Raw genomic sequence first — 18464 nt, 5'->3', positions numbered from 1 at the left:
CAGGGCTGCTGCATAACCAGTCAAGCAGGGCGCAATTATTTCTTCATCAAAGGGTGGGATCCCTGGAAGGCACACAGGTCAGAGTGGAGGTGGGGGGGTGCAGTTTCTAGAAGCTCATCCAAAATACAATGTATTTTCATATTTAGGAAGCAAAATAATAATACTTGCTGTTTTCACTTGAGCGCCTGGAAAAAGTAAAGGTCAACAATACTTTTTGGTGGTTGTAGCTGTGCCAGGCACCCTGATGCTAAACAAGAAGAATCCATTAGAATTTGGAGATGGGGTTGCATGTTCATCAGAAAGCACTGTGAGTTTGAGCTGAAAGAATGCCAGCCCCTCACTCCAGCCACTTATAGGTGATTCTCAGAGGAAATCTCTTCAGAGCAGAGAAAAATAACTGATGAATTGAAATCCTCAAATCCTCTGCTAAGCACTGATCCACCATCAAGAAACTGAGGAGGAGGATGCTCCAGGTGCAGATGTTCAGAGAAGTTGCTGCTTTTTGTTGTAAGAGGCTCCAGGGTTCAACTCTGAGTGCTATGCGCTTCAGACACATCTTCCTCTGAGGCCCACCCCCTAAACTCTCACCTTTTCTGGGACATGCTAGCAAGCTGGGCATGTTTCTTAGGGCAGAATGGTTCCCTTCCCTGACCTGACCTCTGGGATGTGTGGAGTTGGGCTGCCCGGGAGAAAGGGTCTGCCATGTTATTCCCCAGAGCACTAGGAGGGCCACCCTCAGAGTTCGGCCTTAGGTCAGGAGACAGAGGGCTTGGCTGAGCCCCTGAGTGCAAGAAGGGTCAGAGATGCTTGGTTCTCCTGTGGGGCTGGAGAGAAGAGAGGCATTTGCGCCTGTCTTGGCTACTCCCTTCTTAATAATGCCCGACTGAGGCCCACATGACACAGACATGGGCCAGGACACAGAGGGCAAAGTGGGGACGAAACCCAAAACTCGCCAAAGAACAAGCAGACTTTTCTTAGAAAACTCCTCAGCTATGCCCTGACGGCACCAGAGTCAGAAAGAGGACTTTCACTGCCTCCTTGGTGGCTCGGTGATAAAGCACTCACCTGCCAATGCAGGAGACACAGGTTTCATGCCTGAGTCAGGGAAGATCCTCTGGAGAAGGAAATGGCCACCTGGGTGCTCCAGTATTCTCGCCTGGGAAATCCCATGGACAGAGGAGCCTGGCAAGTTACAGTCCATCAGGTTGCAAAAGAGTCGGGCATGAATAAGTGACTCAAGGACAACAAGAACAACTTATGTAAACACAGAACACATGGTTTGGACAGAGATCCTCAGTTTTGGCTGGAATCTTGGCCACTTACGCGTCCATTCTTAGGAACAATCGAACTGTTCAGCTTGCAATTCAAGGAGAACATGTAGGGAAACTTCCCTGCTGGTCCAGGGGTTAAGACTTCACCTTCAAATGCAGGGTGTTCTGGTTTGATCCCTGGTCAGGGAGCTGAGATCCCATATGCCCCATGGCCAAAAAATTAAAATGTAAAACAGAGGCACTGTAACAAACTCAATAAAGACTTTAAAATGATCCACATCCAAAAAATCTTTTAAAAAAAACGAACCCAAAGAGAACATGTAGAAAAGGCCAACAAAAATCAGGTGAAGGAGAGAGAAATATATTTTGAATGTGGAATTCAACAACCAAATTTTATAACCAAGTCATAGATGGCAGATAAACTTATCCTTTGGTTGAATGCTTTTTCCTAGATGATCTTGGGTAGGTAAAAAATATATATAACAAAACTGCATTGGCAATGGGGGTTGGAAGATCCAATGTTTTTATTTCAGCAATTAAACTCCTGATGAATAGCATACTATATCATAAAATGTTGGCTTTTTAAAGCAGGTTTGAACCTTTACACAATCTGTTTTAACACTGGCATGCATACCTGTATACATATATACTGAGATGGTTCTAATTCTCAATTTAAAAAATTTGATACAACTAAAATGTTAAATGTACACTATAATGAAAACACTGCTGTAACACCAACCAGATGGCTTGTATTCCTTGAAAAATTATTTAAAGCATTTGACTTAGAATGATGACTTCATTATTTAAAGAAATTCTTCTAACTGTAAATAAAGGCAGCTCTTTGGCCTAGTGCAATGTATCCTTAATTTGCCTAATCCTAAGAATCACTGAGGTGCTTGCTTATTAAGCATATGAGTCTCCAGGGTCCAATCCAGTCCTTCTGTATCTTAATTTCTACAGGCAAAGGCAGGAAAGTGCACTGACCCAGGTAGTTCACATGATCAAGTTCCAAACTCATCTAAGTAAACTCCCACCTATTTTAGCAAAGAGGCTTTGGAAAGTTGATTTTTTTTTTTTAAAGCGGGTAGAATTCGTTCATTTGATCAGTTTTAACTTTTTAAAACATTTTATACGAAACACTTTTCAAATCATAGTTCTATGTTCAATGCCACAAAGACGTATCATGTATGACAACCAAATGTAAGGATCAATCCCTTCTTGCCAAATTTGAACATGAAAGTGACAATCGATGTTCCTGTCTAAATGTCACCAAGCAATCATTTAAAAAATGCTTTACTAAAACTATATATTCTGAAAGAGTCAAAGCTGATATTGACCCAAGTAGATTTTTTTTAGAAATCTCTATAGTCTAGAAATATAGGAACTGACTCGAGGTTTTTATGAAATCTTCAGTTGCAAAAACCTACATGGCTTTTACAGGTGGTGAAAATATGAATGAAAAAATAATAGATGAATTTGTAAAACAATTGGTTGAAAAAGAGTGGCTTGGTGGCCCCACGGTTGCTAAAAACCAGCTACCTATACAGCACTGCGGGCCCATCGTGGAAGCTTTGTGTCTATTATGTCCACCGTCTTCTAGGTCCACTCTGCAAGGTGAGTACAGTAGCTTCCCCACACAGATGGTAAGTCTGAGGCTTCGAAAGGGTGAAACTCGCCAGCACCACACAGCTCAAAGCTGGCTGCAACATCTGTTCTCAGTCGGACCCAACCACCGGTCTGCACTCTAAGTGACCCTGCAGCAGGACAAAGCCATGTAGTCCCTGCTGTCTTACTGTAACCCAAAGAAAATGAGATACTGGGAAGCACAGTAAGGAGCGATTACAGGTTGAAATATATTCTATTTGTAGTTTTCCCTCTGAACATAACACCACAGTATATGGCGTACATTTTCCTTCTATGTATCTCACTAAATACATTTTCATTTTAAAGCAATTATGAAAATCTCAGTCCTCTTCAAATGCATTAAATTGATCTGTGAGCATGTGCATCCTCTTTAACAAGAAATCTCTAGTTGTCCACTATTAAAATGATTAAAAAAATTTTTTTTAACCAAAGCTTTTCATGTTGGGTGGAATAAGAAATCCTAAAAGTTAAAGAATTTTTCAAAGTCATTCTAAACTGAAATGCACAGAGTTCCATTAAGGTAAATTTTCAAGAGAATCAGTCATTTAATGCCTAACTTCTTGAACAGTATCTGCGTATACTTGTGGTTTCTTTTTTTTTTTTTTCAAAGGAAGCTTCCAGATTAAAAGTGTTTGGGATGTGGGGAAAAAAGAAAATGATACAGATTCAAAGCCATTATCCCCAAGGTCTTTTCAATCTACTTCACATAGGGTGAAGTATTCTTGCCAGTAAAAAGCTTCGCAAAGTTGAGAAGATATTGCATAATTTAGTCACAGAGTTAGCCATATTTGGCCCAGAAACATAGAGTATATGACTTTAACTTAACATTGCATTATGTCCCATAATTGTCTAAAATTCAAATTTACAAATTTTAAGAACTCTGAGATTTGAGATGAATGAGGCTTGACAATTCTTTCACACTAATTCCATGTTTAGCCTCTCTAAAAATACAGCTGAAATAGATTTTACATTCAACTCTGTATATTTCTGTCTTTTGGTTATACATGCTTCCATTATAACTGTTACAGGGTATAAAGCAAACTGGGCAATCATTTTATTTTTACATGATTCTACTTTTGTATTCATCAGTTCTGTCAATCTATTTTTCCATGAGAAAAAAAATCAACATTTGAAGGGCTCCCCCCAAAAAGCTAATAAAATTGCTTGATTGTTTTCAGGAGACATTTACAAACTTCGCTTGATTTCTTTTTTTTTGAAAGAGAATTTCATAGGGAGGTTAAAAACAAACAGCTCCACTTCCTATCCCTACCAAAACCCCATAGGCTATAGATTAAATTGATCTAAGAATCAGTCTAACTTTTAACGCATGGAAAATAGCAAAATTATCATGCCAACATAAGGAATATATACTATAATTCATAAATGCCTAATCATCAAAACAATGACATAGTCATGGTTCGATGCAACCTAGCAACTACATATTTATGATCATTCCTGCTATACATCACATTCGATCCTCATCAAATTAAGCTGGCTATGTAGAAGTGGCATTGTGAAATAAACATTTAATATCACAATAGGGTCATATTCTGCTACTGTACAACCATAGCATTCAAGTAACTATGCATTAGCTGTAAACAGTAAAGTGTCATTATCTTCCAGAAATCCAAAGAATGTGATAAGTACATAGAGAGTACTAAACATCAATTATATTTAAGTGACTTTCATACTGAACAAAACTATATTGCACAGAGCAGCTTTGGATGTGTCTCTTGTCACTGCTCTCTTCATATATTCTGTAGTCACCTTGAAGTTAAGAAACTGCAGTTCCAAACAAGCTCTGTTCATCTACTGAGTTCTAGCGGATGGCTGTCAAAAATTAGGACACACGTGATTCTACGTTCCAGTGTGAAAGCTGTCTTAAACCATCTTCCCTTTCTGCCATAGTTCAGACGTTTGAATCATTCAGAATATGCTGAATGCGGGCAGTGACAAGCTTATTTTATTTCTCAAATTGGAGACTTTCATGACACCAATGTGCTCGTGTTAGAAATAGGAACACTGTAGATGCTTGCCAGCAAATGCTCTTCTCTACTTGTATTCTAAGTGAAAACACTTGGCAGGAAAGAAACCTGGGTCATATTATGACTTGGAGGGGGTTTTGACTCTAAAATGCTTTTCACAGCGTTTGTAAAAGGTAGATAAAATCTAGCAGCTAGGAGAGGAGGGCCAAACAAACGTGATCTGTTCTTATAAAAATGCAGATGGATCACTGAGGTCTGATCCAACGATTCCAAGGCTATTAAAAAAATTTCCATATTAGAGCAGAAGCTTGAAAAATAACTATTTCAGCTCTCTTCAGGTTTGTGGCATTGGAGGCTCATTTGGGAAGGTGGGGAAAAATTGATTGCTGGACAGGCTTTTCCATGCTCTATCAGCTCTGATAATGAGTTAGGCAGTTGGCATGGACGACAGCAATGTCCTCGTCACTCAGAATTCTAATAAACCTCCTGTGAAGTTGCACAATACCATCTAGCCAAATGGATTCCTTTTGGTCTACATTCCAGTTAGGTGAAAAAGAATCACATTTGAAAACCGAGTTTGGACATGATATGGTCCTGTGAAATATTTCAATACATTTACCTACATCCTACTAAATCAAAATCTTGCTTTTACATTTACAAGGAGATAAAATAGTATTTAAAGCCATTGCAGTCTGTTCATTTCCTGTTCATATACAAGTGACATAAGTTTGCTTAGGAGGCAAAAACTGTACAATTCTCATCGCTCAGGCATTATAAAATGTCTTTCTTTAAAGTCCTGGGATATAAACAGTTTGGTTTATATGAATTACATATTTTTCATCTGCATTAAGAAACAATATACATCTTTTTTTCCCAGAGTACTTTAATGTTATCTATGATAAGCCTAAGATAGCTGTAAAAACTAACTTTATCACCTGTGACCATCAATACTATTAATTTTATAAAACTCATGAACATTCTTTGGCCACTCGGGTCATTCCCCTTTCAGGGGGAACTGTGTTTGGGCCCTGGGACCATACAGAGATTTGTCTCCGTGAAAACTGAGGCCTTGGACCAGCCTTTAATGGAAGCCATTTACAGAGTCAAACATGACAGAATGTACAGGAGCAGTTTCTGTTCTTCAGACACAAGTTCCTTGACGCGTTGAGAGGTGGTGTTTTCGATTTCGGACTCCTGAAGTTTTGTCTTTACTATCTGAAGGCTTCTGCTGTGAAATATCTATTAGGGCACTGGCAATCGCAAGGCCTGGAAGAAGAGGAAAAAGGCAGGTAAACGTTTGGTTAGACATTTTGGGAATGGCAACAGTGGTGGCCTTGGTATTGTTTTATATTCAGCTGTTTACTGGAAGTTGTCAAGTGGTCTACCCTTTACTTATATCTTGTTTTGCTTTTTTTCAATTGAAACATAGTTGACTTACAACACTGTAATAATCACTGCTATACAGCAGAGTGATTCAGTTATATGCATAAATACACTCTTTTTTACATTTAAAAATATTTCTAACCTTGGACATATGAACTGAATACATGAAGAAGAACAAGGACCTAACAAAATAAACTGACTCTGACTTTGGACAATCAAATTGTTGTGTGACAAAACACCACAATCAGTGGGGCTATGACTCCACATCTTTGTTTCTATGTCCAAACACAAGTGTGTTCTAAAAGTATAAGGAACTTTCAGTGTTACTACTGGTTGTATGTGTGTATATATAACAAAAGTCAGCATATTATTATTTTTCTTAAATTAGAGTAGTTTTAGGTTTACAGAAATGTTGAACCAATATTGATACATGATTATTAACTAAAGTCTATAGTTTACATCAGGGATCACACTTTGGGCTGTACACAAAGTTCTATGGGTTTTGATAAATGCATACTGTCATACACTCACTGTGAAAGTATCATACAAAATAGTTTCATTGCCCTAAAAATTTCCTGGGCTTTACCAGTTTATCCTTCCCCTTCCCCTGAGCTTCTGGTAACCACTGATCTTTTTTTCAAATATCTTTATAGCTTTGCATTTTCCAGAATGTCATATAGTTGGAATCATACAGTATGTAGCCTTTTCAGATTGTCTTGTTTCACTTAGCAATATTCCTTTAAGTTCCACCATATCTGTTTTTGGCTTGATGACCCATTTCTTTTATTGCTAAATAATATTCTATTGTACTGATGTACTACAGTTTGTCCATAGGGTCACAAGACTTGGAGACAACTTGGCGGCTAAACAGAAGCAGCAGCAATAACATATGATGTTGACATCTTTTCCTATACTTCTTTGTCTTATGTACACATTTCTTTACTGAGGTATCCATTCAGACCTTTTGTCTATTTTTAACTTTCTTGTTTGTTTTCTTATTGTTGAATTTTAAGAGATTTTTTTTTTTACATTTTGGATACCAGTCCTTTTTCAGATACAGATTTAGCAAATATTGTCTCCCAGACTGTTGTCTGTCTTTTCATTCTCTTACATTGCTTTTAAGAAGGAAGAAAGTACCCTAGGGATCGAGCTGTGAAATGCACATAGGAGAAAGACAACTTGTAGAAATTTAGTGAATAAATGTCTTAAATATAAGAAAAAGATCATTAGTATTATCAGTCAAATATCTACATGAAAGTGGATCTTTAGCTATCAAAAGTAATGAAGAATATTGTTTTGTCCACTAATTGACAGGAACATGTGTTAATATGTACAGAAATAGTAAAGCCTTTCCTAAATTTATACAAGCAATGGCTGAATCCAATGCCCTGGTTTCAGTTCAGTTCAGTTCAGTTCAGTCGCTCAGTCATGTCTGACTCTTTGCAACCCCATGGACTGCAGCATACCAGACTTCCCTGTCTATCACCAACTCCCAGAGCTTGCTCAAGCTCATGTCCATCGAGTCAGTGGTGCCATCGAACCATCTCATCCTCTGCCATCTCCTTCTCTTCCTGCCTTCAATCTTTCCCAACATCAGGGTCTTTTCCAATGAGTCAGTTCTTCACACAAGGTGGCCAAAGTATTGGAGTTTCAGCTTCAACATTAGTCCTTCCAATGAATATTCAGGACTGATTTCCTTTAGGATAGATTGGTTGAATCTCCTTGCAGTCCAAGGGACTCTCAAGAGTCTTCTCCAACACCACAGTTCAAAAGCATCAATTCTTCAATGCTCAGCTTTCTTTATAGTCCAACTCTCACATCCACACATGACTACTGGAAAAACCATAGCTTTGACTAGATGGACCTTTGTCGGCAAAGTAATGTCTCTGCTTTTTAACATGCTGTCTAGGTTGATCATAGCTTTTCTTCCAAGGAGCAAGCATCTTTTAATTTCATGGCTGAAGTCACCATCTGCAGTGATTTTGGAGCCCAAGAAAATAAAGTCCCTCACTGTTTCCATTGTTTCCCCATCTACTTGACATGACGTGATGGGACCAGATGCCACAATCTTAGTTTTTTGTATGTTGAGTTTTAAGCCAACTTTTTTCACTCTCCTCTTTCACTTTCATCAAGAGGCCCTTGAGTTCCTCTTCACTTTCTGCCATAAAGCATGGTATCATCTGCATATCTGAGGTAACTGATATTTCTCCCAGCAGTCTTGATTCCAGCTTGTGCTTCATCCAGCCCGGCATTTCACATGATGTACTCTGCATATAAGTTAAATAAGCAGGGTGACAATATACAGCCTTGACGTACTCCTTTCCCAATTTGGAACCAGTCCGTTGTTCCATGTCCAGTTCTAACTGTTGCTTCTTGACCTGCATACAGATTTCTCAGGAGGCAGGTAAGGTTGTCTAGTATTCTCATGTCTTGAAGATCATTTTCCATAGTTGGCTGTGATCTACACAATCAAAGGCTTTGGAATAATCAATAAAACAGAAGTAGATATTTTTCTGGAACTCTCTTGCTTTTTTGATGATCCAGCGGATGTTGGTAATTTGATCTCTGGTTCCTCTACCTTTTCTAAATCCAGCTTGAACATCTGGAAGTTCACAGTTCACGTACTGTTGAAGCCTGGCTTGGAGAATTTTGAGCATTACTTTGCTAGCATGTGGGATGATTGGAACTGTGCAGTAAAAAAAACTGACCTTTTTCATTCTTGTGGCCACTGCTGAGTTTTCCAAATTTGCTGGCATACTGAGTGCAGCACTTTTATAGCATCATCTTTTAGGATTTGAAGTAGCTCAACTGGAATCCCATCGCCTTGACTAGCTTTGTTTAAAGTGACGCTTCCTAAGGCCCACTTGACTTCACATTCCAGGATGTCTGGCTCTAGGTGAGTGATCACACCATCATGCTTATCTGGTTCATGAAGATCTTTCTTGTACAGTTCTTCTGTGTATTCTTGTCACCTCTTCTTAATACCTTCTACTGCTTTTAGGTCCATACCATTTCTGTCCTTTATTGTGCCTATCTTCACATGAAATGTTCCTTTGGTATTTCTAACTTTTTAAGAGATCTCTAGCCTTTCCCATTCTATTTTTTTCTCTATTTCCTTGCACTGATCACTGAGGAAGGCTTTCTTATCTCTGCTTGCTATTCTTTGGAACTTGCATTCAAATGGAACTTGCATTTTCTTCTTTGCCTTTCACTTCTCTTCTTTTCACAGCTATTTGTAAGGCCTTCTCAGACAACCATTTTGCCCTTCTGCATTTCTTTTTCTTGTGGATACCCTGATCACTACCTCCTGCACAATGTCACGAACATCCATCCATAGTTCTTCAGGCACTCTATCAGATCTAATCCCTTGAATATATTTGTCACTTCCACTGAATCATTGTAAAGGATTTGATTTAGGTCATTCCTGAATGGTCTAGTGGTTTTCCCTACTTTCTTCAATTTAAGTCTGAATTTTGCAGTAAGGAATTCATGATCTGAGCCACAGTCAGCTCTCAGTCTTGTTTTTGCGGACTGTATAGAGCTTCTTCATCTTTAGCTGCAAAGAATATAATCAATATGATTTTGGTATTGACCATCTGGTGATGTCCATGTGTAGAGTCTTCTCTTGTGTTGTTGGAAGAGGGTGTTTGCTATGACCAGAGCATTCTCTTGGCAAAACTCTATTAGCTTTTGCCCTGCTTCATTTTGTACTCTAAGGCCAAATTTGCCTCCAGGTATCTCTTGACTTCCTATTTTTGCATTTCAGTCCCCTATAATGAAAAGGACATCTTTTTTGGGTGTTTGTTCTACAAGGTCTTGTAGGTTTTCATAGAACTGTTCAACTTCACCTTCTTCAGCATTACTGGTCGGGGCATAGACTTGGATTACTGTGTTATATAGAATGGTTTGCCTTGGAAATGAACAGAGATGATTCTGTCATTTTTGAGATTGCATCCAAGTACTACATTTCAGACTCTTTTGTTGACTATAATGGCTATTCCATTTCTTCTAAGGGATTCTTGCCCACAGTAGTAGATGTAATGGTCATCTGAGTTAAATTAGCCCATTCCAGTCCATTTTAGTTTATTGATTCCTAAAATGTCAATGCTCACTCTTGCCATCTCCTGTTTGACCACTTCTAATTTGCCTTGATTCATGGACCTAACATTCCAAGTTCCTATGCCATATTGCTCTTTGTAGCATCAGACTTTACTTCCATCATCAGTCACATCCACAACTGGGCACTGTTTTTGCTTTGGCTCTGTCTCTTCATTCTTTCTGGAGTTATTTCTCCATTCTTCTCCAGTAGCATATTGGGCACCTACTGACCTGGGGAGTTCATCTTTCAGTGTTGTATCTTTTTGCCTTTTCATACCATTTATGGGGTTCTCAAGGCAAGAATATTGAAGTGGTTTGCCATTCCCTTCTCCAGTGGACCACGTTTTGTCAGAATTCTCCACCATGACCCATCTGTCTTGAGTCACCCTCATACCCTGGTTTATCACAGCTATATAAGAACCATTTTAGTTTCTGTCGACTTCCATAGAATTTTTGAATAAAATGAGATGTGCCTAATCCCCATACTAATACATGAGACGAGACTGCTTGCTTCAAGAAGGCACCAATTTCCCTTCCACAAGGTCTTGGAGACTTGACTCTGAATTGAGTTGAACCAGGCCCCGAGCTCTCACAGACATCTTCTCAATGTGCTGCTCTTAGAGGAAGACCTCACATTGGAATTTCATGCTATGCGAGGTGTTGTTGAATTATTTTATTCCTGTGGGTCAATGTATACTAGATAAATCTCAAATATGATCTGGCAAGAACACAACTCCAGAAATTTATGAACAGAAAAGAATGCCAGCGAGGGGAAATGGGCACTATAAGAAGGTCAACTAGTCTCCTGCACAGCAGTGTGCTGTAGAAATCAAGGGAAAGGGGGGTTCATGTCATCTGCATGAAGTACACAAGGGGCCAGCAGGTGAGGCTTGCCACAGAGGCCTTTGGAGCTGCTCAAGGATGATTCTGGTGATCCTGGAGTCATTTCCGTACTTAGCTGAGAATGGAAGCCAGACAATTCAGCAGGTAATGAGGTGAGAGGGAGTGTGACCAACAGATATTAGTTCTATGTTGATGACATTTGTCAATGGAAAGAAGTAAGTAAGCTGGTACACAGAGGAAGCAGTAGGGTCAGATGAGATCTAGGTGAATGCATGTGATGATCTGAGTTCATATAGTTTTAAAAGGAAAACAGAGTTTCAGGTACATTTGAAAACAGAAGAGAAGGTATTTACGGAGAAGGAGAAATGAATGGTGTTACGGAGGGAAGGGATTAAAAAATTAATCACTGGCTAGGCTGATAATTTCCATATTTCCCTTTTAAGAGTTGCTGCTAAATAAACTACTTTTTTAGGATATTAAACAACTATCCTGAGTTTCTTAGAGATAATGCAAGCTCACAGGTTCAAAGTTTAAGTAAAAACTGCTTTTGTGACCTACGAAGAGCCCATATGAACTTCTGAAGTGTAACAATGGACGTTTTAACCACTTACTCTGCTGTAAGAAATAATTATTTTGTTATTTCTTTAAGGGAGGGAGTTGAAGCACATTATTTAAAAAAAAACAAACAAACAAACACACAGACCATGGTTGTGCTAAGTGACAGTTCTGTTCAGACAGGCATTAAGTTTCCAAGGACCTCCTGGCACACTTCTGTCAAATTTTACAACCTTCTGTTATTTCATCCTTGGCACCATCTTATCCAGAGACAGCCAAATATGAAAAATAATACGTGTCTTTTTTAATGTGGACAGAGACCACTTACACTAATTCTGATGATCACAGCATCCAAATATGAAATCATGTTATTCATTAAACTATTGCATGACCTCGTCCAAAGAGCCCTGAGGAATAACACCTTCCCACTTACATGCGGCTGCAAACACTGTTTTCCATACAGAAGATACACGGCCTAAAGAGACCACTCACATGTGGTTACAAACATTGTCTTCCGTAAAGAAGACACATGGATTAGAAAGAAGTAAGCAGTTTAAGTGGCCCAAACAGGAAACGTTGTGCTAATCCTAAACTGTGACTGTATCTGTGTATTCTGGGGTATGTGAATGTGAAGTCTGGGTTTACTAACGATTTGCAAGCTTAGAAACATTCAGTTGAAACTAATCAGTCATAAACCATATTTCAGTCCTTAATTGAAAACTAAAATGACAAATCACGCTTGTTTCTAATTTAACAGCTTTTTATCCTTTCTTATGAAAACTGAACAACCAATTGCATTTTCAGATTCTACATTAACAGCAATTTGTATTCAAGAAACTGTGCTTTCCTCCAGGCAGTGATGTTTGAGTGACCACCATGTATACTCATAGAGGACACTCAGAGGGCCATTTGCCCAGGTCTTATCTTCTTAATGGGCCAAATGATGCTTTTATTCAAATTTAAGCTTGAGTCCTTTCACTGGACCACACAACTGGTGGCACACCATGAGTTCTTTTGCATTTAAATCCTGTAATCTAATTAGAAACAGCACAATCATCATAATAACTGCATGCATGTGCGTGTGCCTTGTGTTAAATTAAGTGTTTTTATTATTATGTTTGTATTTTTTCATATTTTCATATATGTGTGTATGTGTGCTAAGTTGCTTCAGTTGTGTCCAACTGTTTGCGACCCTTTGGACTGCAGCCTGCCAGGCTCTTCTGCCTGGAATTCTCCAGGGAAGAATACTGGAGTGGGTTGCCACGCTTCTTCCAGGGGATCTTCCCAACTTAGGGATTGAACTCAGATCTCTTAGGGTTCCTGCAATGCAGACAAATTCGTCACCACTCAGCCACTGGGAAGCCCACTCATATATGAAGAACTTTTAAACATTGCAACAATAACCCCGAAATTGATAGGTCTTCCTTCAACCTGTAAGAGGCTGGAGAGACAAACTGGAGAGACAAAAATCCTATCTTCTTAAATTGTCTTTAATTTAATGAGTGTGTGAAGGACTCATTAAAAAAGAGAGAGAAAGAAATTAAAGTAATTTCTGTCATTACCTTTCAGCATATTTATTGTAAGGAACCTACTTTTCTTAATTGAGAAAAGGAAGTCAAATCAGTAGCTCTTTAAAGAAAGAAAATATTGTCTCCCTTCTCCCAGAAAATGTAACAGTTATATGCTGGTAAGAGACTAACGATACAGACAATGGCCAGATAATCTATGAAAACAGAACTCTGGCTCACAGGCTGTAGCAACCTGCATAGGAAACCAACCTCTTCTCTACAATCACCAGCCCAAGAACCCCACCTGCTATGTCAGACTTATAGGAATCAGACTGCTATCTTTAGTAACAATTCAAGGTGTCAAACAATTATCCCTGTAACAATAAGCCCTGAAAAGTCAGGACTTGATTAATGACTGACAGCTTCCCTAATTTTTGTCCCTGTATTCAACTTAGGACCTACTGCTGCTGCTGCTAAGTCGCTTCAGGCGTGTCTGACTCTGTGCGACCCCACAGACACAGAAAGGTAAATATATATCCCTAACCAACCATACGGGCTTCCCTGGTGGCTCATATGGTGAAGAATCTGGCTGCAATGCAGAAAACCCGAGTTCGATCCCTGGTCATGAAGATCCCCTGGAGAAGGGAATGGCAACCCGCTCCAGTATCCTTGCCTGGGGAATTCCATGGACAGAGGAACCTGGCAGGCATCCATGGGGTTGCAAAGAGTTGGACATGACTGAGCGACTAAACACACAGCCAACCACATAGGATGCCCACATCTGGTTAGCCCGCCTCTAGCCTTCCAGCTCTCTGGTGCCAACAGTCTCCAAGAAGCACATACTTGAAGGCCTCTCTTTTTTTTTTCCGTTATAGAATGTTTGCACACATTTGCCTGTGTCTTAAATCTTCGCTGGGCTTCCCCAGTGGCTCAGTGGTAAATAATCTGTCTGCATTGCAGGAGATGCAGATTCGATCCCTGGGTCAGGAAGATACCCTGGAGAAGGAAATGGCAACCCACTCTAATATTCTTGCCTGTGAAATCCCATGGACAGAGGGAGCCTGACACGCTTCAGTCTGGGGTCGCCAAAGAGTCAGACGTGATTTAACAACTGAACAACACGTCTCTGCCACAGTGCAAGCAAGCAATGATAGATGACTCCCTCGCTGGGTAGCAAGTTCTGAATGAGCTGTCTTTGCTTCTAATTTGGTTGGTCTTGGTTTACTGTCACACTGGCAATGAGGAAATAAAGGCAGCTTGAGATCTTTCCTGGATTGTTAAGAAAACGTACATCAAGAAAATCAAAGCAACTTAGAAATGAGGTCTCCGTATCGGTCTTTGAAGCAAATGCTTTCTCCTGGTTTAGATTTCGCTAGGAACTTTTTCCTAGTGAGAGGTTTTTCTGGTGATGATCCCACACTCCGAGAGCCGCTGGAGAAAGTACTTCCTCCTGGCAGGAGGCTGCGCAGTGGCGCACGCCCCATGTTCCATTAAAATCGGGTCACTCCCGAAGATCATTTTTCAAAAAGTCACACAAATCATCTGATGAAATCCACTTATTGTGTTCTCCAGGCCTAGCACAGTTTCTTGTTATCAAAGCAATACAATTAACTGGGGAACAATTCATTATTTTAGACTGGTGGTCTAAAGGAATTTCATTTACCATGTCAAGATGATGCACAGACGCTACAGGCTAGCAAAATTTACATCAAAATATGCCAGGAGATTCAATACATATGCTGGGGTTTAAATATTTACTATAAGCTTTACCTTTTTGCACTTTTAGTTCTTATATACCAGATACTATGATATTTAGATTATTTAAAATATGAATTATCAACCTTATAAGGGAGAAGGTGCCATCTTCTATCTCCGATTCCATTTTCCATGGCCTCTTGGCATTTTGAACTGGCGCTTGCTAATGGGGAGCGTCAGCAAGGCTGCCCTGGTTTACCAGGGTGGAGCAAGCTGGGAGGAAAGCAGGCTTCTTTGGGGCCATGCACATTTCTTTTAGAACACTGGCACTGTTTAGTAGTCACTGGTTCGCATGGCAAGAGCTACCAGAGATATTTAGAACATGAAGAAGATGCACCCAAATCAGGCCTTTACTCAGCACCTCGGATTAAAAAACTATGTTTTCCTCTTAAATTTAAGAACTTCATTTATCAGTAACATGTACAGACACGCCCCAAAGAGAAAGCAATGGAAATGAGTACCAGCTAAATAATTTAAATGGTAAATATGTCCTTCTAAGACCACTAAGTTTGAGATAAAAACCACCAAGGAGAAACATTAGGAATTTAGTTATCTTGAGTAAAACGTTAGCTTTTTCTAATGGAAGTGAAATGGTATTAGTAGGTGCCAGCAGTAACAATCTAATCATAAAATTGCTGATGTGTGTTTGTTTGTTTTTTTTTATAATTATGCAGAACAATTAATAAGTACAGTCATAAAATACTGCGCATCAAATGAAACTGCCTTGGGAAGAACACTCTCGCTTTATGTACAAACATCGCACTTCCATTTTACATTTGAACAGAGCCTCAGAAAAGTCATTCATTTCGAAATGCTCTCCTCCCAAGTCTGTGTAAGAGCAGGCACCACTATATATTTTAATTTTCCAAGAAAACAGCTTGATTAGGCGTGAAAGGTTAATTGCAGGTTTAAGTGGAGCTCAGGGAATGGTTCTGGGTCTGTAGTGAATTGCACAGCCTGCTTCAGGAAGACTTGAATGAGCGCTGTAAACTGTTTGCCCCGCTGGAATGTTTTACTACCTCATTTACTATCTGTCTTCTTTTACGGCTTGTATTTGTAGTTCTTCTAAACCTTTAATGGCTACAGTTTTATTTCACTGTAATCAGATTTAAATGGAAATACCATGCTGGGATGTTTAAATGCTTTCCCTCTGATTGTATACAGCTACATACTACTGATCGGAGTCTTGGCTATCCTTCACACGATTAAGAAAGTGACTTTGGGAAACTTTGGTGTGACATAGACTTGTGCTATTGTGCAGACTGAATTTAATATTCAGTGTGGCCACCCTTGCCAACAGGCAACTAGGGCTGGATGCATAATTAGAAAATATGCATTTCCATTTTAATTTGTCTGTTGGAAGGCCAGCACCGCTGAAGTCATTATTAGGCAAAACTCCAAAGGTTACATTGTTGAACAAAAATTGAAATACTTCAAGTGCTGAAGATACTGGAATGACAAATGGACTAGTCATATTTGTCTGAGAGTTAAAGAGAGATTTCCCTTCACCTACTAAAAACCAGTGATAACTACAGATGCCAGTGTTTAAATACAAATGATTATTGTCTTCTGGTTTATAAAATTTTGTTTGGCCTTTAACACATCATAATATTTTAAATTTTCATTTAAATACACACTATAAAATTCCACAAAATGTAATCTTGCTTGAGCACCACAGTGCTGAGCACTGCCTGAATTTTGTATGAACTGTTTCCTCATTGGAATGAGCTGAACAGATTATGGAGAGTACTGTTTCAAGTCATTGTTTAAGGCAAATCCTCCTGGTTCTTCACAAGCAAAGTTTCTCTTAGATCTTTTCAGTTCTGATTTTAATTATATACTAGGAAATTTTATTGACTCATTTGAAATACTTTGTGACTCTTTTTTTAGAGTCACGAACACTGTAAGAACCAGCTTTGCAGCTGCCTCTTCATGCTTTTAAGTAAATTTCTAATTGAGAATTCCATTTCTAAGCCAACAGGGAAAATATATCCTAGTATTTTCTTAATTCAATTAAAAAATCTGTTATATGATAATCCCTTATTTTAAGCCCTAATTATCTTTAATTTAAGAGCATACTGCTTATTGAAGAAACTGAACCAGAGCAGTTTTATAAACATTGCAATATTTTATTTTCCATTATGTAGAGACACTGTATTTTAGCATTTCTAGTAGTATCATGTCATTGTTTGCTTTAGAGTAAATGAAATTATATGTGAAAGTATTTTATAAACTATAGAACATTATACAAAGTGAGCTGCTACTGCTAAGTCGCTTCAGTCGTGTCCAACTCTGTGTGGCCCCATAGATGGAAGCCCCCCCTGCTCCCCCCATCCCTGGGATTCTCCAGGCAAGAACACTGGAGTGGGTTGCCATTTCCTTCTGCAATGCATGAAAGTGAAAAGTGAAAGTGAAGTCGCTCAGTCGTGTCTGACTCTTCGCAACTCCATGGACTGCAGCCCACTAGGCTCCTCCACCCATGGGATTTTCCAGGCAAGAGTACTGACGTAGGGTGCCATTGCCTTCTCCAACAAAGTGAGCTAATCACTGCAATAATAGAATAATAAAGTTTTTTTGTGTGTGTGTGTATGTGAGTGTGTGCTCACTCATATCCCACTGACCCTGTGAACTGCAGGCCGGGCAGGCTCCTCTGCCCATGGAATTTTCTAGGCAAGAATACTAGAGTAAGTTGCTAATTCCTACTCCAGGGGATCTTCCCGACCCAGGACTGAACCTGTGTCTCCTGCACTGGTAAGCGGCTTCTTTAGCCGGGAAGCTCTTTAGCCGGCCATCTGGGAAGCTCAGAATATTAAGATACTACCACCAATAATAAGAAATCACAATCAAATCATAAATGTTCAGAAAACTCCAAATTCCTAAGGATCAAAAAGTTGTTTCAACAGCAGATCACTTCATTCAACTATTATTTCTTGAGTACCTACTATATGCCAGGTACTTACTGCTTTGGTCCATCAGCGTTAAGCTAATAAGACAGACAAGACATAAAAGATTCTGTAGCTCCTGATGTTTACATTATAGTGAATCAAGGTCATGTGTTCTTTTGACTAAGTTACTGTGAGGATTGAATGTGAAGGGCTTACAGAAGTCCCTGGCACATAAAAGCTCAAACATGTCCATCACCATCATCATCATCAACAGTGGGAAGTCTGACGTCAAATAGGAAATCAACAAAACATTGGGTGTTCAAGATTTTGTCTCTATCCTTTAGGCTCATTCACTCAATAAATCACTTAAAAACCAGTATAGCTATCATGTGGAATGAAAAAGGAAGGGGAAAAATTTGATAGAAAGACAGACTTAAAGACTCACAGACAGTATCACTTGGGAACAATACTGTCTGTGAGGTGATACTTTATTCAGAACTGAAGTCAATTATTTTGATACTGTGGATACTAAACATG

General features: G+C 39.2%; 1 protein-coding gene across 1 annotated transcript in view; it reads right to left on the bottom strand.

The window, feature by feature from the left end:
• Nucleotides 1-1777: 1777 nt before the first annotated feature.
• Nucleotides 1778-18464, bottom strand: part of ATRNL1 (attractin like 1) — an 802972-nt gene continuing 786285 nt past the window's right edge. The window contains exon 29 of the mRNA XM_012102986.5: nucleotides 1778-6166. Within this exon, the coding sequence (XP_011958376.3) occupies nucleotides 6042-6166 (125 nt within the window). The 3' untranslated portion in view covers nucleotides 1778-6041. The remainder of the gene's footprint in view (nucleotides 6167-18464) is intronic.

Source organism: Ovis aries, chromosome 22, assembly GCF_016772045.2.
Source record: "Ovis aries strain OAR_USU_Benz2616 breed Rambouillet chromosome 22, ARS-UI_Ramb_v3.0, whole genome shotgun sequence".
NCBI lineage: Eukaryota > Metazoa > Chordata > Mammalia > Artiodactyla > Bovidae > Ovis > Ovis aries.
The sequence above is the reverse complement of the archived record's forward strand: the minus strand, read 5'-3'. Positions and strand labels throughout refer to the sequence as shown.